This window comes from Oryzias latipes, chromosome 21 (genome assembly GCF_002234675.1).
Source record: "Oryzias latipes chromosome 21, ASM223467v1".
Classification (NCBI taxonomy): Eukaryota; Metazoa; Chordata; class Actinopteri; order Beloniformes; family Adrianichthyidae; genus Oryzias; species Oryzias latipes.
In genome coordinates, this window is record NC_019879.2 from 13,285,841 (window position 1) to 13,305,395 (window position 19,555).

Below are 19,555 nucleotides of genomic sequence, written 5' to 3' on the forward strand. Positions count from 1 at the left end.
GTAGCCAGACTCTTGCAGCTCTGTGTCCCCAAAAAGGATCAAACTGGTGAAGAAAAATGGATGGCTGGATAGAAACCTGACTTTCTAGGTTAAACATCCTCAGCAGGTCACATTTTTCTTGTGTTGTTGCCTCTTTTGACTGTAAACGTGGTAACTCCTTAGTATGAAAGTATGAAGACTTTGTTTGAATTTATGAACCCATTTTTCATTATGTGTTACTGTCCAACAGGGAAAGTTTTCACATATTTGACAAGAATGTGTCTTTGAGTCAAAGCTTTTAAAATGAAGGGCCAGAACTTGAGTGAAGAGATGAATGCATGAATCTTCCATTCAGATAACAGTTCATTTGACTATGGCTCGTAGAATCAATGTTATTTTAGGTATAATGCTAATATGTGAAAACAGACATGAAAAACACCTGTTAATTTCTCCAGTGTTAAGAGACTTTTATTTCTGAAACAGTTATTGACAAGATTTTTACTTTCATGACTGACACAATCTGAAACTACTATGAACAAAAAAGCCTTGTAAACACAAACGTCAGTGTGAATGTAAGTGATTGTGATTGTGAATGTGTAATTTGAGGATGTGCACACATCTGCCTTGCTGGTCCTTAGAGGAGCATGAAGAGTCCATCAGCGTCTTCATCACTGCAGCTTCTTTTTTTTTCTGTGAGAAGTGCTTGACACAGCAAAATACACATCACATGGAATAAAAAAATAAACGCAAAAAACAACGTTAAAGACTGGAGTCGAACTCAGAACCTCATGATGTTCGTAACACTATTTATCCCGCTGAGCTATTATTTTCTCACACACTCTATGCCGAAACACTCTGTTTTATCAAGGTGAACCTCACGCCGAAACGCCGTGTCAAACTGCGTTCGGACCACAATGCAATGCGTGTGAACCACAATTCATTGCGTTTGAATTATTCGAAGATAGCTGCCGGTTGGGCAAGGAAAACAACCGAAACATATAAGTATATTAAAAAGTATCTAGTATCTGTTGTAAAATATATGTGTAAATGCATAAGATGATGTGTTTAATATGTTATATTCCTCAATCGACAACCTAGATTGTTTTGAAGCTCATCAAGTTCGGTAATGCTAAAGCTAACGCTAACGCGAATTAGCCCCGAAGGCTAAAAACAAACGCTAGTTATTACATCAAAAAGCAGTGACTTCTAAACGTAGTCATAAGTTATTAAAACATTTTTTAATGTGTTTATATATGAAGGGACAGACGAGGAAGAGGAAAATCTAATCCATCTATGGATGGAGAAAGATAGCTTATTTGTTTTCAGGCAAGCTCGTGCCGGATGGAGGGAAGAGAGACACTCGATCATGATTAGATTTGTCTTCATTTATTAATAAACGGTTAATCGTTGTCATAGTGGGGTAAAGTTTTTTGTTGAAAGAGCCAGAGGAAAGGACAAAGAGCAACACGATAGTCTGTTCAGCTTACTTGAGTTGAAAACATTGTTCAAAAATGTTATGTTGCCGTTGTTTTTCCTATTTGTTTAATAAATGCATGAACAAAAAATTGAATAATTTACATGTATTATTTAAATCTGAGCTATTTTTAACAATCCCAAAAGGATTTTCATACAAATATCAAATGTACATATTTACAATTTCGTTTTATATGTTAACATATATTTGTATACATGTTAACAATCATCGTGGTCCTCCAGAGTCATGTCGGACACAGTTGGAGTTGAAAGGAAAGCAGAGATTTGTCCTCGCAGATGGACGCCACTTTGCTCGTCCTGCTGGTTCCTGGTGTTGCCCTTTGTGGCTCAACATCTGCGGCTCCCAGCAGTCCCCTTCACAGATGCACAGATTGTGCAGGATGGTGCTGCAGGCAATGATTTTCATTGCAAAGGTTGGTTTTACTTCCAACGCCCCCAGAAATATTGCTCTCCTCCTTATCATGCCAAATGCTCTCTCTCCACCACAGAGCGTGCCCTGGTTGTAACGGGCCTCAATGGCATTCCTCATGTCAGCAGCATGATGGGATGTGCAATGCAGTGATACCCACCATCACCCAAAAGATTCCTTCAGGTGGGTATGTTTTATTTACATAAATTGGGCTTTTACGTAGAACCTGTGAATCATGGATTGATCCTGGATTTCCAACAAAAATATCTATAAATGTGGCACTAGAGTCACATACAGCCTGCATTTGAATGAAATAAAAAAGTTTCCTGTTAAAATAACAAACTGCATTTTCTTTTAGGCCTTTATTCATATGTGGAAGCCATCGATGCTCCCTGTGACCTTTTGAAAGGTGGAAGACCCAGCGAGCTGCTAAAAAACCAGAGGTGACTAATGGCAGTTTAGCTGAACATTTCCTCATATTTACCTGACCTGAAATCTCTGGATGTGTCTGCTGAGCTCCTCATCAAACACACAAGTGAGTCTGAGCTGACTGTTCAGAAGATTCAGACTGAAGAAATCTCCTTTATAAAGTTGATAGATGTCACATTTGTTCCTAGGTTTAATTTTCTGATATAAAGCTAAGACTGATTGAACACATGATATAAAAAATAAGATTTTTCCTGAATAAAAAAAATCCAACTTTACTTTCATTAGTTTTTATTGTTAAGTGGCTTCTTAAAAGGATCTAGATGTAAAAGGAGCAAGGTTCAAAGTACTTTTAGAGCTTGTTAAAAAATACCCAATGTCATTCTAACATTCTAACATACTCTAATCAGAGTCAGAGGACAGAGTCTGGTGTGGATGAACTGGACTGGCCTGCACAGAGTCCTGATGTCATCTGCCCTCAGCTGCTTCCCTGCTCTTCAGTGGCCTGGAGTGAGAAACCTGATCTGGTTTATTGCTGCATGAAGGTCTCTGTGGATGTTTTCTTTTCTAAAGTTCTGTCCTTGTTCTGAGCAGAACAAAGGAGCAGGATCTTCCTGAAATAATTTTAATAATTTTTATTTACAAGTATTTACAAATACATTTATATTAACAGATATATTTAAAGATTTACATATTTATTCTCTCATAAGTGAAATAGAAATAATTTATTTTGATCCACAATTATAATTTGCTATGTTCACTCTGAGTGTAGTACAATTTTTTTGTCCACTAGATGATGCCAAGAGTGGTGCACAAAATAGTTGGTACCCCTCAGTTAAAGAAAGAAAGTCCCCAATGCTCACTGAAATTACTTGAAACGTTCAAAAGTAACAATAAATAAAACATTTTTGAAAGTTAAATAATCACAATCAGCCATTACTTTTGAGTTGTTGATTAACAGAATTATTTAAAAAAAACTAATGAAATAGGGCTGGACAAAAATGATGGTACCTCCATAACTTATTATTTTGTTACACAACCTTTTGAGGCAATCACTGCAATGAAACGGTTTCTGTATTTGTCAATGAGCCTTCTGCACCTGTCCACAGGTATTTTGGCCCCCTCCTCATCAGCAAACTGCTCCAGTTGTCTCAGGTTTGACGGGTGTCTTCTCCAAATGGCGTGTTTCAGCTCCTTCCACTGATGTTCAATGGGATTCAGATCTGGGCTCATAGAACCCCACTTCAGAATGGTCCAAGGCTTTTCTCTGAGCCATTCTTGGGGGGTTATTGGCTCTGTGTTGTGGATCGTTGTCCTGTTGGAAGACCCATGACCTGCCACTGAGACCAAGCTTTTGACACTAGGCAGCACATTTCTACCCGGAATGCCTTGATAATATTGAGATTTCATTTTACCTTCACAACTTCAAGACACCCTGTGGCAGATGCAGCAAAGCAGCCCCAAAACAGAACTGAGCCTCCTCCATGTTTCACAGTAGGGACAGTGTTCTTTTCATTGTATGCTTCATTTTTGAGTCTACCAACATAGAGCTGATGTGCCTTACCAAAAAGCTCCAGTTTTGTCTCATCTGTCCAAAGGACATATTCCCAGAAGCTTTGTGGTTTGTCAACATGCATTTTTGCAAATTCCAGTCTGGCTTTTTGATGATTTCCTTTCAACAGTGGTGTCCTCCTTGATGCTCCCATGAAGTCCACTCTGGCTCAAATGAAATGGTGCGATCTGACACTGATGTACCTTGATCAAGGAGTTCACCTTTAATGTCTTTGGAGGTTGTTCTGGGCTCTTTGGATACAGTTCCAACTATCCGTGTCCTTAATTTGTCATCAATGTTCCTCTTCCATCGTCCAGTGAGTTTGGCTACTGTCCCGTGGGTCTTAAACTTCTGAATAATATGTGCCACTGTTGTCACAGGAACTTCAAGCTGCTTAGAGATGCGGAGCAGATGTGGTCTGTGACGTCTGCACTGGAAAATACGACACACCCTGAAGTCCTGTCTGACCAGCCTTTCTCCTTCCTGTGAGGAACACCTTCAGCCTCATTTGAAAGCAGCTGCATTGAAGAAACACAAGCTGGTGGGACCCTCCAAGAACCTGCAGGAGAACATCTGCTAAAGTCATGATGAGGTGATGAGGATGTTCTGTCGCACTGATCACAATCTGTTCTCTCTGCTCTGTGGAAGAACATAACACTGTCTCATCTCACAGCTGCTTCAACAGCAGGTGGAGGAGAGTCGGGAGGTCTTCACTGAGATGATCCGTCTCATCCAGAAGAGAAGAGGTGAAGTGAAGAACAGGATCAGATTCCAACAGCTAACTGAAGTGAGGCGGGTCAAAGGTCTTCAGAAGGAGCTGGAGCAGGACATGACTGAGCTGATGAGGAGATGCTGTGAGCGTCAACAGAGACGGGATGGCAAAGCAGTCATCTGTCACTGACACCTGTGTTCTTTGTGATATGAATAAATCAAGTCAACGTGGTATTCTGTCATTTTCTCACTGAGTGAAGATGCTTGAATGCTTCCCATAACCTACAATGATTGACATGTAACACTCACAAAAGCTCATCTAGCTTACATACTGATGTGGTGACAATTTTCACTTTTTGTAAGAATTGAAACAACTTTCTGTGTGTGAACATGTTTAAAAAATCATATTAGGCCAGAATTAAAGAAAACCATCAGTCTTTAAAGGAGAAATGGAGCAGTTCAAACCTCATTGAATGTGGACAGGTGGGTATTTCTTTTTTCTGATGAGATAAAGATGCTTTGTACTTAAAAATAGGCTTCCAAATTTCAGGGGAACAAATGTAAAAAAAAAAACTTTAATGATCATTTTTAAATACAAAGGTGTTTTTTTATTTGAATTGAAAATAGTAATCAGGTTTTAAGGGGGGGGGGGCATTGATACATATAGGTTTTTTGTCTCATTTAAAATGTAAATACATTTCAACTGTTGTGGTACATGCTCATAAGTCATCACTAATAAAAAAAAACTGCTCTCTGCTAACAAAGTATGATTTAAAAAAACATCTTGTCCATTCACAAAGGTGTATTTTATGTCAAATTAGTTTGTATTGCTTAGAAATGTCACAAAAGAGTCATTTATAAAAAATACATTATATATTAAACGTTTTTATTCCACCAGGGAGCCGCCATTTTGTGAAGCTGCTGTAGACAAATTTTGAAAGGAATTAAATAAATGCTGATACTATTTTATATAAAAGCATTGTCACTGTTGTAATTCACAGATTCACTCTTTTTTTTCTGTAAACAGTAAGTAATGCTGAGTCGGTTCTTAAAACGTTGTGAATAATAAAGTATTATGATTTTGTAGTTGCAAAATTCCTACAAATGGTTTTGCCCGTTTTCTATCCAATCACGTAAAAAAATTGGGGTGTGGCTGTCTGTGATTGGTCCAAGGTGGTAGAAGCTTCTAGAACGGTGGAGAATTCGTCCCTTTTCCCACGGGACTTCTGAGTGATCGGACGTGTCTGTCAGAGCTCTGTGAGAAAAGGTTTTCCTTGGTTTCTGCACCCAGAGGATCGGCTGATTTTCGCCAGAGAAGGATCTCTACTGCCTGTTACTTCGACCAAAAGAGGATTTAACTCCATCTATTTCCACGAAGAGTTTTTAATTCTCCACCTATCCCCCCGTTTTTTCTTTTCTACTCTGTCTCTGTAGGACTCCATTTTGTTGCCCCGGCCCACTTTTTACGTCGAGAAGGTAAGCGTTTTATAAATATCTCAGACGTATTTGAGAGTAAAATGCTTGTGCTTTATATTTCTGCTGTTGTAAAACAGAGTGTTGCATTTTAGTAGTCACTTTTGCTGTGTGTCGAAGTTTAGCCGAACTTCAAAGCATTGCCGTTTTAAGCTAGCAAACTAACTAGCGTTAGCAAGCCAGAACATTGAAAGACGCAAATTTAAAAGTATTTGAGTAAAATGCTTGGTTTATTTTTCTGCTGTTGTGAAGATGAGTGTTGCATTTGTGTAATTTTATCGGTGATTTTGCCTCGTGTTGAAGTTAGCTTAACTTCAAAAGGATGACATTTTGAAGCTAGCTAGCTAGCGCGTTAGCTAGCTAATCCAGACCCAAACTTGAAAGTATTTGAGAGTAAAATGCTTGATTTATTTTTCTGCTGTTGTGAACATGAGTGTTGCATTGTGTGATTTTTATCAGTGACCTTGCCTCGTGTTGAAGTTATCTTAATCAAGTGGACGTTTTTTCTGAAGCAAGCTAGTTTGTGTTAGCTTTGTCAGTATGGAATTACCCAAAGCTAAAGTATTGAGAGCAAAATGCTCGTGTTTCATATTTTTGCTGTTGTGAGTGTTGCATTTGTGTAATTTATTAGTGGCTTAGCTTCGACTGGGCTTTAGCTTTAACTTCAGAGGACTGTCGGTGTGTTTGATGTTGCCGGAATGGTGTGTGTGTGTGTGGGGGGGGTGTCGGTCGGTGTTCACTCATCTGTTCATGCGGTTTGCTGCTTTATTGCTGTGGCATTGTCTAATTTTATTGTGTTATTGCTTGGTGATTTTATATATATTTTACTGTTATTCAATTCAGTGCTGATTGTATTGCTTTCATTCAGTTTAGAACTAAAAATGTCTTAAATTGAATTAAAAGTTGCATTTAAAAAAAAATCTAACTGCACATGAAAAAATTCAGCTATGTTCTAAATCTTTTGTCAAAGAGGTAAACATTTATTAAATAAGTGTTCTTTTGTTAAGTCACTAAGAGTTTATTAAAACGTATGACATTTTTAAATTGGGGTATTTATTTTGTGTTTAAAATGTTCCAAGTTCACATGGATTGGTAAGATCATTACAAATAGAACCTGCTAGGATTTTTTTTTTTTTGCTCATTTTACCTGAAATGTGACTCACATTGGGTTACATTTGCATGTAGGTAGATGCTATTATGTATTAGTTACTGTCTTCGCAGTGACTGTTACTGTTGACTCCTGGATGTTGTGATTGATTCTATTTGGTAGATTTAATTTGAATGCTGTGATTTTTAGTGTGAATTTACCTATGGATGGTTTGGGCTTGCTGGTGCAGCTGGTTTCTTCTAAATGAAAGTACTGATCACTCGTGGAGCTGCATGTTGTTTTGATGCAAGTTTGTGAGATTGTGTAACCTCAGCCAAATGATGAAGTTGAATTTAGTCAGATCTGTGGATTTATGGCTGAGGATCTCCTGAAACTGTAAAGTTTATCTGCTGACTTGATGCGAAATTAAAGGCCTGTTTGTGATCTGTGCATCCTCTGGAGGAAAATATTGGTAAAAAGTTAGATTTTTTAGATCTATTTGTTAAAACAAAAAGATTTAAAACACATTATTTCATTCTGTAGAAGTGTTTTGGAAATGATTAATAGAAGTAATGAATAAAGAACTGATGGCTCACCAAAATAGACTTCATATATGTAGCAGAAGAAGCCATTTTCAACTATTAATGTTACTTTTCAAAGGGCATCTTATTAAAAACAGGTGTGCTTTTCTCCAAAGGGAAAAAACCTCTGGAAAAAAATGCTTTCTAGTATTTCAACTTTTTTTTTTAAATGAAATGATAGTTCAGATAAAAATCTTAATTGTAATAAATGTAACTTGCAGCTGCACAGTCAGAAGTCAGACGGTTTTTCTGCTGCAAACATTTTGAACATGCTGGTTGCTGCACTAAATCAGTTTTCCTGACATGAAAGAGGCCTGTTAATGCACCTGGCTGATTTTTGTTTTTATTTTTTTATTGTCGTTTTGGTCATTTCCTGCTGCTTGGCCAGATTTATCTTATTTCTGGGCTGACTGTCCATGTGAATTTTAGCATGTCCTGCTTCTGCTGCTGCAGTGGTCAGCAAAAAGTTATATTTTCTTTAAGATCTGTTTTTTAAAACAAAAAAGATATATAGCACACTATTTCATTCTGTGTTTTGGAATAGATTAATAGAAATACTGAATAAAAGATTGACTGCTCACAACAGTGGCAACTATTTTTGCTTGCTGTAAATCTTTTTCTAAAGTTTATTCTGAAAGAAACATGCAATGCTTTTTAAATGTACTGCTGTTATTTATATTGTCAAGGAAAATTAGTTTTAATGTATATTGGACAAAATGATCTTATATTATAAAAGTACTGGTTGTGCTAAAAGTGTTTTTGTGTGTGTGTTTATGATCTTTGTGTAGATGCCACGGGGCAAGGACCACCGCAGAGCCCGTGCCAGGAACTTCGCGCCCATGGACCTGGGACCGACTGGCCATCCAAGCCCGAGTGCTCCGAGTTCACGTAAGTAACTGAGATTTTTTTTCTCTCTCCATTATTGCATCAGTTTTATTCTGCTCCCTAATCTTTTATGAATTGATGCATGTGTATGTGCTGTTGGCTAAAAAGAGAACACACCCTAACGTGTTGTATTTCCCAGGCTCCGGCACTGGGTTTAGGCACCCCGTGCGAAGATGGCCAGTGTCTTCTGCCACCGGGAAGAGCCACAAGTGCCTTGTGCCGCCAGAGTCTCCCGGGGAGAAGGTAAAGTACCTGTGACTGACTGTTACCCAGTGTAAGTTATGGCTATGACAACAACTGCATGTGTTCCAGTTCGTCCTGGTGGTAGGAGACTCCCACCTTCGCGCCCTGGTGGACGGGATCGTCCGGATGCCTGGGGGTGGGGGCATGACCTTCGGGTTCATGTCCACCCCTGGCGCCAGTGCAGCCGAGCTGTACAAAGAGGTAAGGCACGCAAACATTCCACGTACCCCCGATCTTGTGTGTCTTCTCGCCCCCAGCAACAACCTGACGGCCAGCCGGACGCTCCCCGAGGCAGCTGTGGACTTCAGGCGGCTCCTGACTCTGCTCCAGTCCAAGTGGTCCAAGGTAAGTGTGTTTTAATCGTTGCACGTTGAAGAGAAGCAGAGGGGGATGCAGCAGCAGCAGAAAGTGTAATTACTGAAGCTGGTTTGTGTGTTTGTGGGATTGTTTTACCAGCTCTTCGTCCTGGACTTCCCGCCTCGCCTGACTGTGGCCCCGGACCTGCAGACGTTCCTCCGCCAGGACTTCAACCGAGTGGCGGCGCAGATGGGTATAACATCATGTCCTTGTTGGTTGTCATGTAGATGATTGTCTGGGGGAACAGTTCACTAACTTTCATTCCTGTGCAGGCATTAAGTACCTGTCTGTTGCTGAGCACTTCAGCTTGGACCACTTGGCGCTGTGGGCCCGCGATGGGGTAGGTTGATGGTTCTGGTTGTTTTTGATGCAGACAGCTTTTCTCAGTACAATAAGTCTCAAATCAAATCTCGTGGGGTTTTCTTGTTTTTTTTGTGTCTCTCAGGTCCACCTGAGTGACGATGGAGGGATGGTCCTTCTGGCTTCCCTGCTGTGGAACTACTCTGCTCTGCAGCTGGTGGAGCCAGAGGTCCAGGCGCCTCCTCCTGCGTCGCCCCGGCCTGCCGTGCGGCGAGTCACTCCTAAGGTGGTTGTGAGGGAGCACCCTGTGTCCCCTCCTCCAACCAACCCTTTTGAGTGGGCTTGCAAGGTAGGGAAGGCAAAGGTAAGCGTCAGCTCATTTCATACAAATGAAATGATTTTTCCTGTTTTAAACTTGTCCATGTGTTCAAGGTGAATCCAGCTTCCTGAAAGCCAGACCAGAAGTGGCGTGTGCAGAGCAGGTCTGTGGTCCATGGAAGAGGCTAGTTCAAGTGTCTAAATAGTTTTCTCTTTCTTTCTCACTCTCTACAGAAAGCCAGTCCTTCGGGTGCAGACCGCTCTCCTCTGGCATCCTGGCACGGGCGGGGATTGGAGCAGGTGAGTTGCAGGAAAAATAAAACTGCAGTGTGTGTGTTGTGTCCACATGATAACATTTTGTGTTTTCTATTCCACAGGCTGCTCCTCTCCCGGTGTCGCCCGTGCGCTTCAGCCCTGCTATTCTGGATCTGATGGACAAATTTTACCCGTCAGATCTGGACTGTGCTGGAGCTGCTGCGCCTGTTCCCGCTGGGAACAAGGTAACTGTTTTGTCTTGATGCTTAGAGTTCAGAATAGCTTTATAACTGCTCCTAAATACTTTTTTCTGGTGTTTGTCATTATTCCTCAGACGTCTCGTGCTAGACGTCGCCGGAGGGCTGTGGCTGCATCCCAGAGGGCTGCCCCCAGGCCCCAGGTAAGAAGAGACACATTTCAGTGTTGTGTTGTAGAGGTCAAAATAGATTTTTAAAGTGAGATATTTAATGGTGTGTATTTTTGTGTTCTTTTGTTTTTCACTAAGGCGGAGGTCCCGAGCACGTGGAGGTGAAACCCCGGCCTTCACCTGCCAGGCGTGCCAGGAAGGAGAGGGTGCCGCCCAGGTATAATGACTTTGTAGTTTCATTTAGTCAGAATGCTGCAGCACCTAGTTCATGGTAAAAGTGTGACATTAAATACATTTCATGTTTGTATGCAGGACCGTGTGGGGGTGACACCTAGGTCTCCTACCAAGGACGTGACGGTGGAGCGGCCTGTGGACCAGGTGAGAGAAGAAAGAAAAAAGCTCAATATTGTCTTTAGGATGATGTTTTTATTTATTAGTCATTTTAAGTTGACATGTTTGTTTGTGTTCCTACTTAAGCTTTTGTTGTGTGCTCCTTTAGTAGCAGACATGATTCTTGGGCAAGTATGATCAAAATGCTTCCTAAGCCTTAAGTTCTTCACAGTGCATTCTTTATTTGATTTTAGGTGTTAATTGATTATTAAGAATTAAAAATCTGTTTTTTCCTTGACAGTAATTTTTTTCTCCTCTTTTCCTAAAGGACCAGCAGCAGCGTGGACGGCCTGCTGCAGGAGGTAAGAAGAGCAGCAAAGGTAAGAGCTGTTCTCCTTCTTGCATCTGCTGTGCGGTTCAACCAGTTCAGATCCCATCATCTTGTTTGGTCCCTCTGAATGTAATAGTGAGGTGGTTCCTGCTCCTGCCAGTTGTAGTGTTGAGGCTGTGTCAGACTCTAGTTCAGTTGACATGGAGGTTGGTGTAACGTTTGGCTCCTCGGATGATGAGCTGGTAACCTCTGAGGTCCAGGAGCCTGGTCCTGTTCCTGCTGCTGGTACGTTAAAGTTCCCCAGCATCAGAGGATCGTTTCACCAGGGCAGTGAGCTGTTTGGGAGCAACAGTGGGCGGCAGTGCATGGCCATCTCTTTGGTGGCTGCTGCCAAGCACACTGTTAAAAGTGTGTTTCAGTGGGACAGTTGTGAGTTGGATTCTGTGCTGCTTGCTGGAGATCAGGTTTACTCGGACCTGCAGAGACAGAACAAAATCACTGACTCTGCAGGTTTTCTGAGAGTGACTGATCTTCCAGATCAAGTAGTGGTAGATGGGGTTGAACTGTCCTGTGTTTTTGGGGAAGTTGTTAGTGGGGATGCTAAAATCAATTCGGGTGAGTTTGTTGATGTGGGTGTGTTGGTTCCCCTGAAGGAGGGGTTGGCTAGGATGACGGCACAGTACAACACGTGTCTGCTGACACTGTGTGAGAACACGTGTGCCGTCATTGCTGAGAATGGACGCTGGGCTATTGTAGACTCCCATTCTCGCAGTCCTGAAGGGATGAGGGTCCCTGATGGATCCAGCGTAGTTCTGTTTTTTGACTCTGTGGGTGAAGTTCACGACTACCTGCAGAGGTCAGTCGAGGGCATTGTCCTCACAGAGTTTGAAATGGTTGGTGTTGTTTTTTCTGCTTCCAATACATTTGGCCCTTTCTTAGGAAGTCCTGCAGAAAGTAACTCCCTGAACCTCTGCAAAGAGAGCCTCTTCCATGACACTTCATTAGATGTCACTGTAGAACCCAAAAAGACAGCAACAAAACGTAAAATGGATTCAAAAATTGATATTGCAGGCCCTTCAGTGAAAACCTAAAGAAAGTGAAATTAGATGATGTTGCTGTGGAGGATCAGGATGTAATTTTTAGTGAGCCTGAGCAGGAAATTTTCTATTTTAACCCTTTAAATCTGGATGTCTGCCAGGCTCTGTGCTCAATGTTAAATATTGAGTTCCAAAATTTTAATGCCCCACCTGCTCCTCCCATTGGTTTGTTAGGGCCCCCCTGCACCAACGAAAAAATCATTGGAGATGGAAATTGTTACTTTAGGGCCATCTCTCAGGCTGTGAGCGGATCCCAAAACAGCCACAGAAAAATTCGGTTAGCCGTTGTTAAACAATTGGAAACAAATCCCGATCTGTATAGCTGGGTAATTGGGCGGAGTACTCCTCTGTGGCTGAGTACATAACCAAATCTAGGATGCGTTTTGTTAGTGTTTGGGCAACAGACGTAGAAATTCAAGCACAGCTGATTTATTAGGAGTAAATGTTTTTGTATTGTTTGATGGCAGGTGGCTTCGGCACCAGAGCAGCGGTCACAATTATCTGAAAATGCATTTATATAGAAAATTGTGGTGGTACACATTTTGAGACTGTTGTGTGTGTTAAAGATCCACAACAGGACCGCTGTGCTGGCTGTTGTCCTCTGCCAACAAACAACCAAAAACATATTACATGCGTTCACATGAAAAGGATAACATTTGTTCTACAGATATAAGAACTACTTCGTAATTGACGAGAGCAAATGTATTAAATTTACTTCTAAATATTTGTTATGCCAAAAAGACAACAAACGGCAAAAAGCTTAAAGGAAAAATCTACACAGAAAACGAGAGGAACGGTTAAAGCATGTCATCCGAAGAAATATTTAAAATAAAGTTACAGACAAAAGTTATGGTAACAAATAGGAGACACACAAACTTAGATATATGGAAAATGAGATTTTAGAGAAATGGTAAAGTCAAAAGCAAAAATGCAATATGCAGATGAAATGGATAAGATTAAAAGTAAAAGAAAAGCCAAATATATCAAGATTCAGCACACCGGAGCACACTCATCACACTTAGCAAAGAAAGATACAGGAAAGATGCCAAACACCGGAACACACTTATTGCGCTTGGCAAGGAAAAATACAGGAAAGATGCCAAATACCAGGAACACACTTATTGCGCTCAGCAAGGAAAAATACAGGAAAGATGCCAAACACCGGAACACACTTATTAAACTTAGCATGGAAAAATACAGGAATGATAAGTCCACAAACTTGAGCTAAAAGCTTTGAACAAAAAAGAGATATCGTGAAAATCCTGCGTTCAGAAAGAGTGTCATAAGCAAGTTAAAGTGAAGAGGCAGTTGTCAAAAAAGAGAGCAGAGCATTTTCAGGAAGTCATGCAGGACTTCCTAAAAAAGGTGGAAAAGGGTCCAGAGTTTGTTTGCTGTGTGTGCAACAGACTTCTGTTTCATCACCAGGTTTTGCTGTGCGTCAGGGAGACGTACAGCAAATCTGCGAAGATGGCAGAGATTGCAGATGTGTGCATTAGTGAGGACTACCTGCACCGCTGCAACATGGACTGTGAGAGCCCATGTTTGTTTTTAGGGACGGCGAGGAGCGCTCTGTGGATTTGCCACTGCTGCGACTCAAAGTTAAAAAGAGGTCTGACCCCGCCTGAGTGGGTCGGTAATAATTGGAGGTGTGTCCTGTCCCACCTGAGTTGGCTTGTTTAAATAGTTTAGAGCAGCATCTGATTGCACTGCATATACCTTTCATGAAGATGCTTGCTCTGCCTAAAGGTGGGCAGAATGGTGTTCACGGCCCAATCACGTGTGTTCCTGCCAACTTGGTGCAAACGACCAATGTGCTGCCTCGGTCTGACATGGAAGGGTCTCTGCTGCGCGTCAAATTAAAGCGTAAACTGACTTACAAAGGTCATTATGAGTATCAGTTTGTGGATACCATGCACATTAGGCGAGCCTTGCAATATTTGAAACGCAACAATAAGTATTACAAAGACATAGAGTTTAATGAAGCTTGGCTCAATGACTTTTGTAAAGAAGAATTGGAAGAAGAAAATCGAACGAACCAGAAAATCAGACGGACAAAAAGATGAAAAAGAGGATGAGGCCGATGATGGAGAAGATGAGCTTCTCCATGACAGACAGAATCACTGCATGTTCCAAGATTCTGCTCTGTTCCCAGTGGACATCGGCCAAGAAGTCCTGGACCAGTATTTTGAGGATATTTTGAATTTGGCCCCGGCGGAAGGAAATAATCCGGTCCGATTATTGACAAATCGAGAAAATGAAGCTAAATGTTTTCCTGTCATCTTTCCCGATGGTAAAAACGTTTACCATGAAAACAGAAGGTTCAAATTAACTCTCTCGCGTTACTTCAACAACAGGATCCTCCATGCTGACGGTAGGTTTGCACAGAACGTCGAGTACATCTTTTTTGCACAGTACATGTCGGAGGTGGAGAAGGTTGTTTCTAGTGTATCTGTGGCTCTCAGAAAAGAAAAATCAGGAAGTGCATCTGAAGGTGTAAGTGCCGATGCACGTTCTGAGAAAACCCTGAAGAAGCTGCTGGAAGCAGATCAGGGCTTTTGTTTTCTCCGGCCTATTCGAGGCACTCCGGCATTCTGGCAGGCAACACAGAAGGACCTGTTGGCCTGTGTTCGTCAGCTGGGTATTCCAACGTGGTTCTGTTCGTTCTCTGCAGCCGACATGCGTTGGAAAAATCTCCTCGACACTGTGTTAAGACAGGAGGGGAGAACCCAGACAGCTGACCAGTTGGATTGGGCTGAAAGATGTGAATTGTTGCGCAGGAACAGTGTCACCGCGGCACGCATGTTTGACTTCCGCTGGCACTGTTTCCTGAGGGTGGTCCTGATGTCTCCGGCTAATCCTATAGGGAAAATTGTGGATTTCTTTTATAGGATTGAGTTCCAGCAGCGTGGGTCCCCTCACGTGCACGTTTTGTTTTGGATTGAGGGGGCTCCACGGATAGGGAAAGAGTCGGAAGAGGAGGTCGCAGCGTTTATTGATAGATACGTCACCTGCGAGATTCCTCAGGATGACGAAGTGTTGAGGGAAATTGTTTTGGCTGTCCAGCAGCACTCAGGAACCACACCAAGTCATGTAAGAAGGGGGGACCAAATGTCGCTTCAACTTTCCAAAAACAGCATCCGGCCGCACATTTGTTATCGAAGATGAAAAGATTGTGAAATGCCCCAAATGTACCGACCCGAACGTCAAAGCCGGCGAAGTATCCAAATTAGAATGCATCTGCTGGAAGATTGACATGAAGAAGCAGATTGCTGCGGAGGCATTTGACTTTTTGACCGAAATTAATCGCGTTGTTAATGACGACAAATCAGAATTCGAAACCCTGGAGCAGATCTTTGAGTATTTCCAAATTGACCAGGAAATATACGAGAAACTGTTCAGGGCCTGCCATCGGAGAAGCCAGGTCGTCCTAAAAAGAAACAAAAATGAAATCTGGATCAACCCCTACAACAAGTCCCTGTTAAAATGTTGGAATGCAAACATGGACATTCAGTACATCGTTGATGCGTTCGCTTGCGTCGTGTACATCATCTCGTACATTTCAAAAGAAGAGCGTGAAATTGGCCTGTTGTTGCGAAACACCCAAAAAGAAGCGGAAAAGGGAAACACCAGTGCAAAAGAGACACTGAAGAAATTAGGCACCGTATATTTACATAATCGGCATGTGTCGGCTCAAGAAGCAGTGTATAGATTGGCTAATATGCACCTAAAAGAATGCTCCAGAAAAGTTGTGTTCATTCCAACCGGGGACAACATCATTAGGATGAGCAAACCGCTTGCTGTTCTGCAGCAGCAAGATGAGTCCGGGTCCCAGTGGATGCTAAACATCGTGGACCGGTACAAAAATAGGCCACACGATCAGGAATTTGACGACCTGTGCATTGCTACTTTCGCGTCCGAATATCGGCTATTGTCAAAAAACGAAAGCTCCAAAAATGCGATAGAGCTCCAAAATAATTGTGGTCTGGTCGTAAAACGCACACGCACCAAACCTGCAGTCGTCCGTTATGCGCGCTTCTCCGAGCACAAAAATCCGGAGCGGTTTCATTTGAGTATTCTCCAATTATTCCTCCCGTATCGCACGGACGACGACCTGAAACCGCAGGATTTCAAATTCTATCAGGATTATTATAAGAACGGTACAGTGCGTCTTCGTAGCGGTGAACACACTGTTGAAAGTGTTGTCGATCGGAACCGGGAGAAGTTCGAGCGTGAGGCTGATGCGTTAGAGCTGGCCCAGGCTGAGCTGACGGATGCAGAGTTTTTGGAGGCTGCATGGGACATTTTGGTCCCCGGGGCCCAGTTGGAGCAGCGGGAGAGTGAGATGGAGCAGCGAGAGCAGCTGGTAGAGAGAGGGACAGAGGGTGAACATCAGGAGGACATTCCAGATCTGGATGTCTCCGTGGAGAAGCTGCTCGACTGGAGAAGAGTCCCGGTCTCAGTAGGGAGGAGGGGCTGTTGCTCATCAGCTCTCTGAATGAGCTGCAGCTCTCCACCTTCCTACATGTCAGAGAGTGGTGTTTACAGAAGGTCTCAGGTCAGAACCCAGATCCTCTGCACATGTTTGTTACAGGCGGTGCAGGGACTGGAAAGAGCCACCTGATCAGAGCGATCCAGTACGAGGCTACGAGGTTGCTGTCACCTCTGTGTCTCCAGCCGGACGCCATGTCGGTTCTGCTGACCGCCCCCACAGGGATTGCTGCCTACAGTCTGAAGGCAGCAACCATTCACACTACATTTGGAATCGGTACAGAATTCCGTCTGCCGTACTCTCCTTTGGGCGAGGAGAAACTTAATTCTATGCGCGTTAAGTACCACGATTTGCAGATTTTGATCATTGATGAGATTTCCATGGTGGACCACAGACTATTGACCTACATCCACGGCAGACTGCGACAAATTAAACAAACAGGTGACTTTTCCCCATTTGGAAAAGTGTCAATTATCGCTGTTGGAGATTTCTATCAGTTGCCTCCCGTTAAAGGGAAACCACTTTATGCAGAAAAATCTGAGCTAAATTTGTGGTCCATGTGCTTCAAAGTGGTTGAACTGACAGAGATCGTCCGACAGAAAGACCAAGCATTTGCACAGATGTTAAACAGGCTTAGGACGCGTACAAAAGACACCAAATTGTTGCCCAGTGACGTGCAAATGCTGAAGCAGTGTGAAACGGGCGAGGACAGCACGGCTTTGCACATTTTCCCCACCAATGCCCAAGTGTTTCAACACAACTTGGAGCAGCTCAAAATTACATGTGAAAATTATTGTGAAATTGTTGCAGAAGACTTTATCCCGAGTAAAGAGACGGGTAAACTGCAACTGATGAGTGGGCATCACAAAAAAGTGAAGAACAGCTGTTTGGAAGAGAGGCTGTTATTGGGAGTCAACGCTCGAGTGATGCTATGCAAAAATTTAGACATCACAGATGGATTGGTAAATGGGGCATGCGGCATAGTCACCCACATTGAATCCTACACAGAGGGGGGGTTTCCAAAATATGTTTATGTGAAATTTGATGATGAGGAAATTGGGAAAATAGCTCGGAGAACATGTGCCAAAGCCGACTTGCCTGGTTCCACTGCTATAGGGCCCGAGGAAGAGCGGGTGAGCCAAAAGGGGGGGATGAGGAGACAGTTCCCACTCAAGCTGGCATGGGCTTGTACCGTCCACAAGGTACAAGGCCTGACTGTGGACAAGGCTGTGGTCTCCTTTAATAAGATCTTTGCTGCTGGACAGGTGTATGTTGCTGTGAGTCGGGTCAGGACCATCGAGGGTTTGATAATTAGGGATTTAAGGAAAAGGCGATTTACTGCAATAAACATGCGAAGGCTGCTCTGCAGAAGATGCCCCCCCTCCTGAGTGATGAAAGAAGATGTGACCCATCTTCTTTCAGAGTTTTTCTGCTGAATGTTCAGGGATTGTGCAGACATGTCTCCTATCTGGCCCACTGTACACAGCAGCTGCAGCCTAACTGCATTGCTGTGACAGAGACATGGCTGACCCCTAGCTCTGCCTTAGAAGCTGTCCAAATGGACGGCTTCAGTTTCCACAGCCGTCCGAGAGGGCTTTCCTACAGTGGAACCAACCCAGCATTAGTTGGCCTGAAGAGCCAGCAACATGGTGGGGTTGGGATCTACTGTACGGACGGAGGAGACTACCAAATTCTGGATAAGCCAGACCTTAATTTGGAGTGTGTTGTTTACAGGAGTCTGGCTCTAAATTTAGTGTTAGCTGTAGTGTATCGGCCCCCCTCCTATCCTGTAGTGCTGTTTAGATCCCACCTACAGGATTTAGTACTTTGGTTAGAAACTCAAAGTGAATCAGTAGTAGTGATGGGAGATTTTAATGAAGACATCCTGAAGTCCTCTTCCATTTTTAATCTGATGACGGACAGAGGCTTCAGGCAGCATGTCACTTCTCCCACAACAGAGAGGGGGGAAACCATCATAGATCATGTCTATGTCAAAACTTCCAAATTTACTGTCAAGGCCGTGGTCAGTCAAATTTACTTCAGTGACCACGAGGGGATCCTCTGTTCATTTAGTGCATCCTAGAGGGGGGAGTTTTCTGCTGGAGACAGCCTGGTGTTTATTGTAGGGTGGGGTTTTGTCGTTCGATTTGGTGGAAAATTTGGAGGGAGGGGGTCTAAACCATGTAGTAAATTGTCTGGTAAACAGTTTTTATAGCTTTCTTTGATATTAAATGGCATTTGTATTTTAAAAGGTAAGTCTTGATTTTTTTTTTTTTTTTGTTCTCTTTTAATGCATGTGTTCATGTTCATTTTTGAAATGTTCGGTTTCTTTTACTGTATTTCAACAAGCATGTGACACAAAAACATGTAATTTCTGATAGCTTTTTAAAGCAATTAGATTAACATTCACTCTAGTGTGTTTGATCATTGAAGTCCATGCTGGTTGGAATACAGGTTTTGCTTCCATGTTCAGTCAAAAAAGCAAAAGGCACTGGTAGTTGGTACTCTGGCTTCAGCCAGACGGGGTTCAACTCCCTGCAGTGTCCTTGAAAATTCTTTGACTTTGACATGAAACATCAGAGTAAGTAATTACAATATTATTCTAAATTTGTACAGATTATTAATGTTGGTAAAGAATCTTTCAGATTTGATAAATATACCAATACTAAATGTATATAACTTTTCATCAGGTTTGCGGATGACACAACAGTGGTTGTTGAGACCCACCACTGCATCTTAGAGACCACCTACAGAAGGGAGGTGAGCAGGCTGGCTCTGTGGTGCAAAGACAACAATCTCCACCTGAATGTGGAAAGACAAAGGAGATGGTTATGGACTTCAGGAGCATTCAAGCACCTATACTGATCATCA

General features: G+C 42.5%; 1 protein-coding gene, 1 long non-coding RNA gene and 1 pseudogene across 5 annotated transcripts; all 3 read left to right on the forward strand.

Moving 5' to 3' along the window:
* The first annotated feature begins 2,239 nt into the window (after nucleotides 1-2,239).
* Nucleotides 2,240-4,803, forward strand: LOC105357319. Of its 4 annotated transcripts, none has more exons than XR_002872537.1 (4): nucleotides 2,240-2,325; nucleotides 2,719-2,818; nucleotides 4,241-4,452; nucleotides 4,534-4,803. It is a non-coding gene; the product is annotated as an uncharacterized LOC105357319 (long non-coding RNA). The 4 variants fall into 4 exon arrangements; XR_002872538.1 differs by having other exon boundaries at nucleotides 2,246-2,417; XR_002872536.1 differs by lacking the exon at nucleotides 2,240-2,325 and having other exon boundaries at nucleotides 2,425-2,818.
* Nucleotides 4,804-5,590: 787 nt separating this feature from the next.
* Nucleotides 5,591-10,333, forward strand: LOC101166884. The gene is made up of 9 exons (XM_023951116.1): nucleotides 5,591-6,047; nucleotides 8,501-8,600; nucleotides 8,737-8,840; nucleotides 8,910-9,185; nucleotides 9,297-9,390; nucleotides 9,470-9,537; nucleotides 9,643-9,861; nucleotides 10,050-10,115; nucleotides 10,193-10,333. The coding sequence occupies exons 2-9, from the start codon at nucleotides 8,501-8,503 to the stop codon at nucleotides 10,331-10,333; spliced, it is 1,068 nt and encodes a 355-aa protein (XP_023806884.1). The 5' UTR covers nucleotides 5,591-6,047.
* Nucleotides 10,334-13,900: 3,567 nt separating this feature from the next.
* Nucleotides 13,901-19,172, forward strand: LOC105353590 (annotated as a pseudogene).
* The last annotated feature ends 383 nt before the right edge of the window (nucleotides 19,173-19,555 follow it).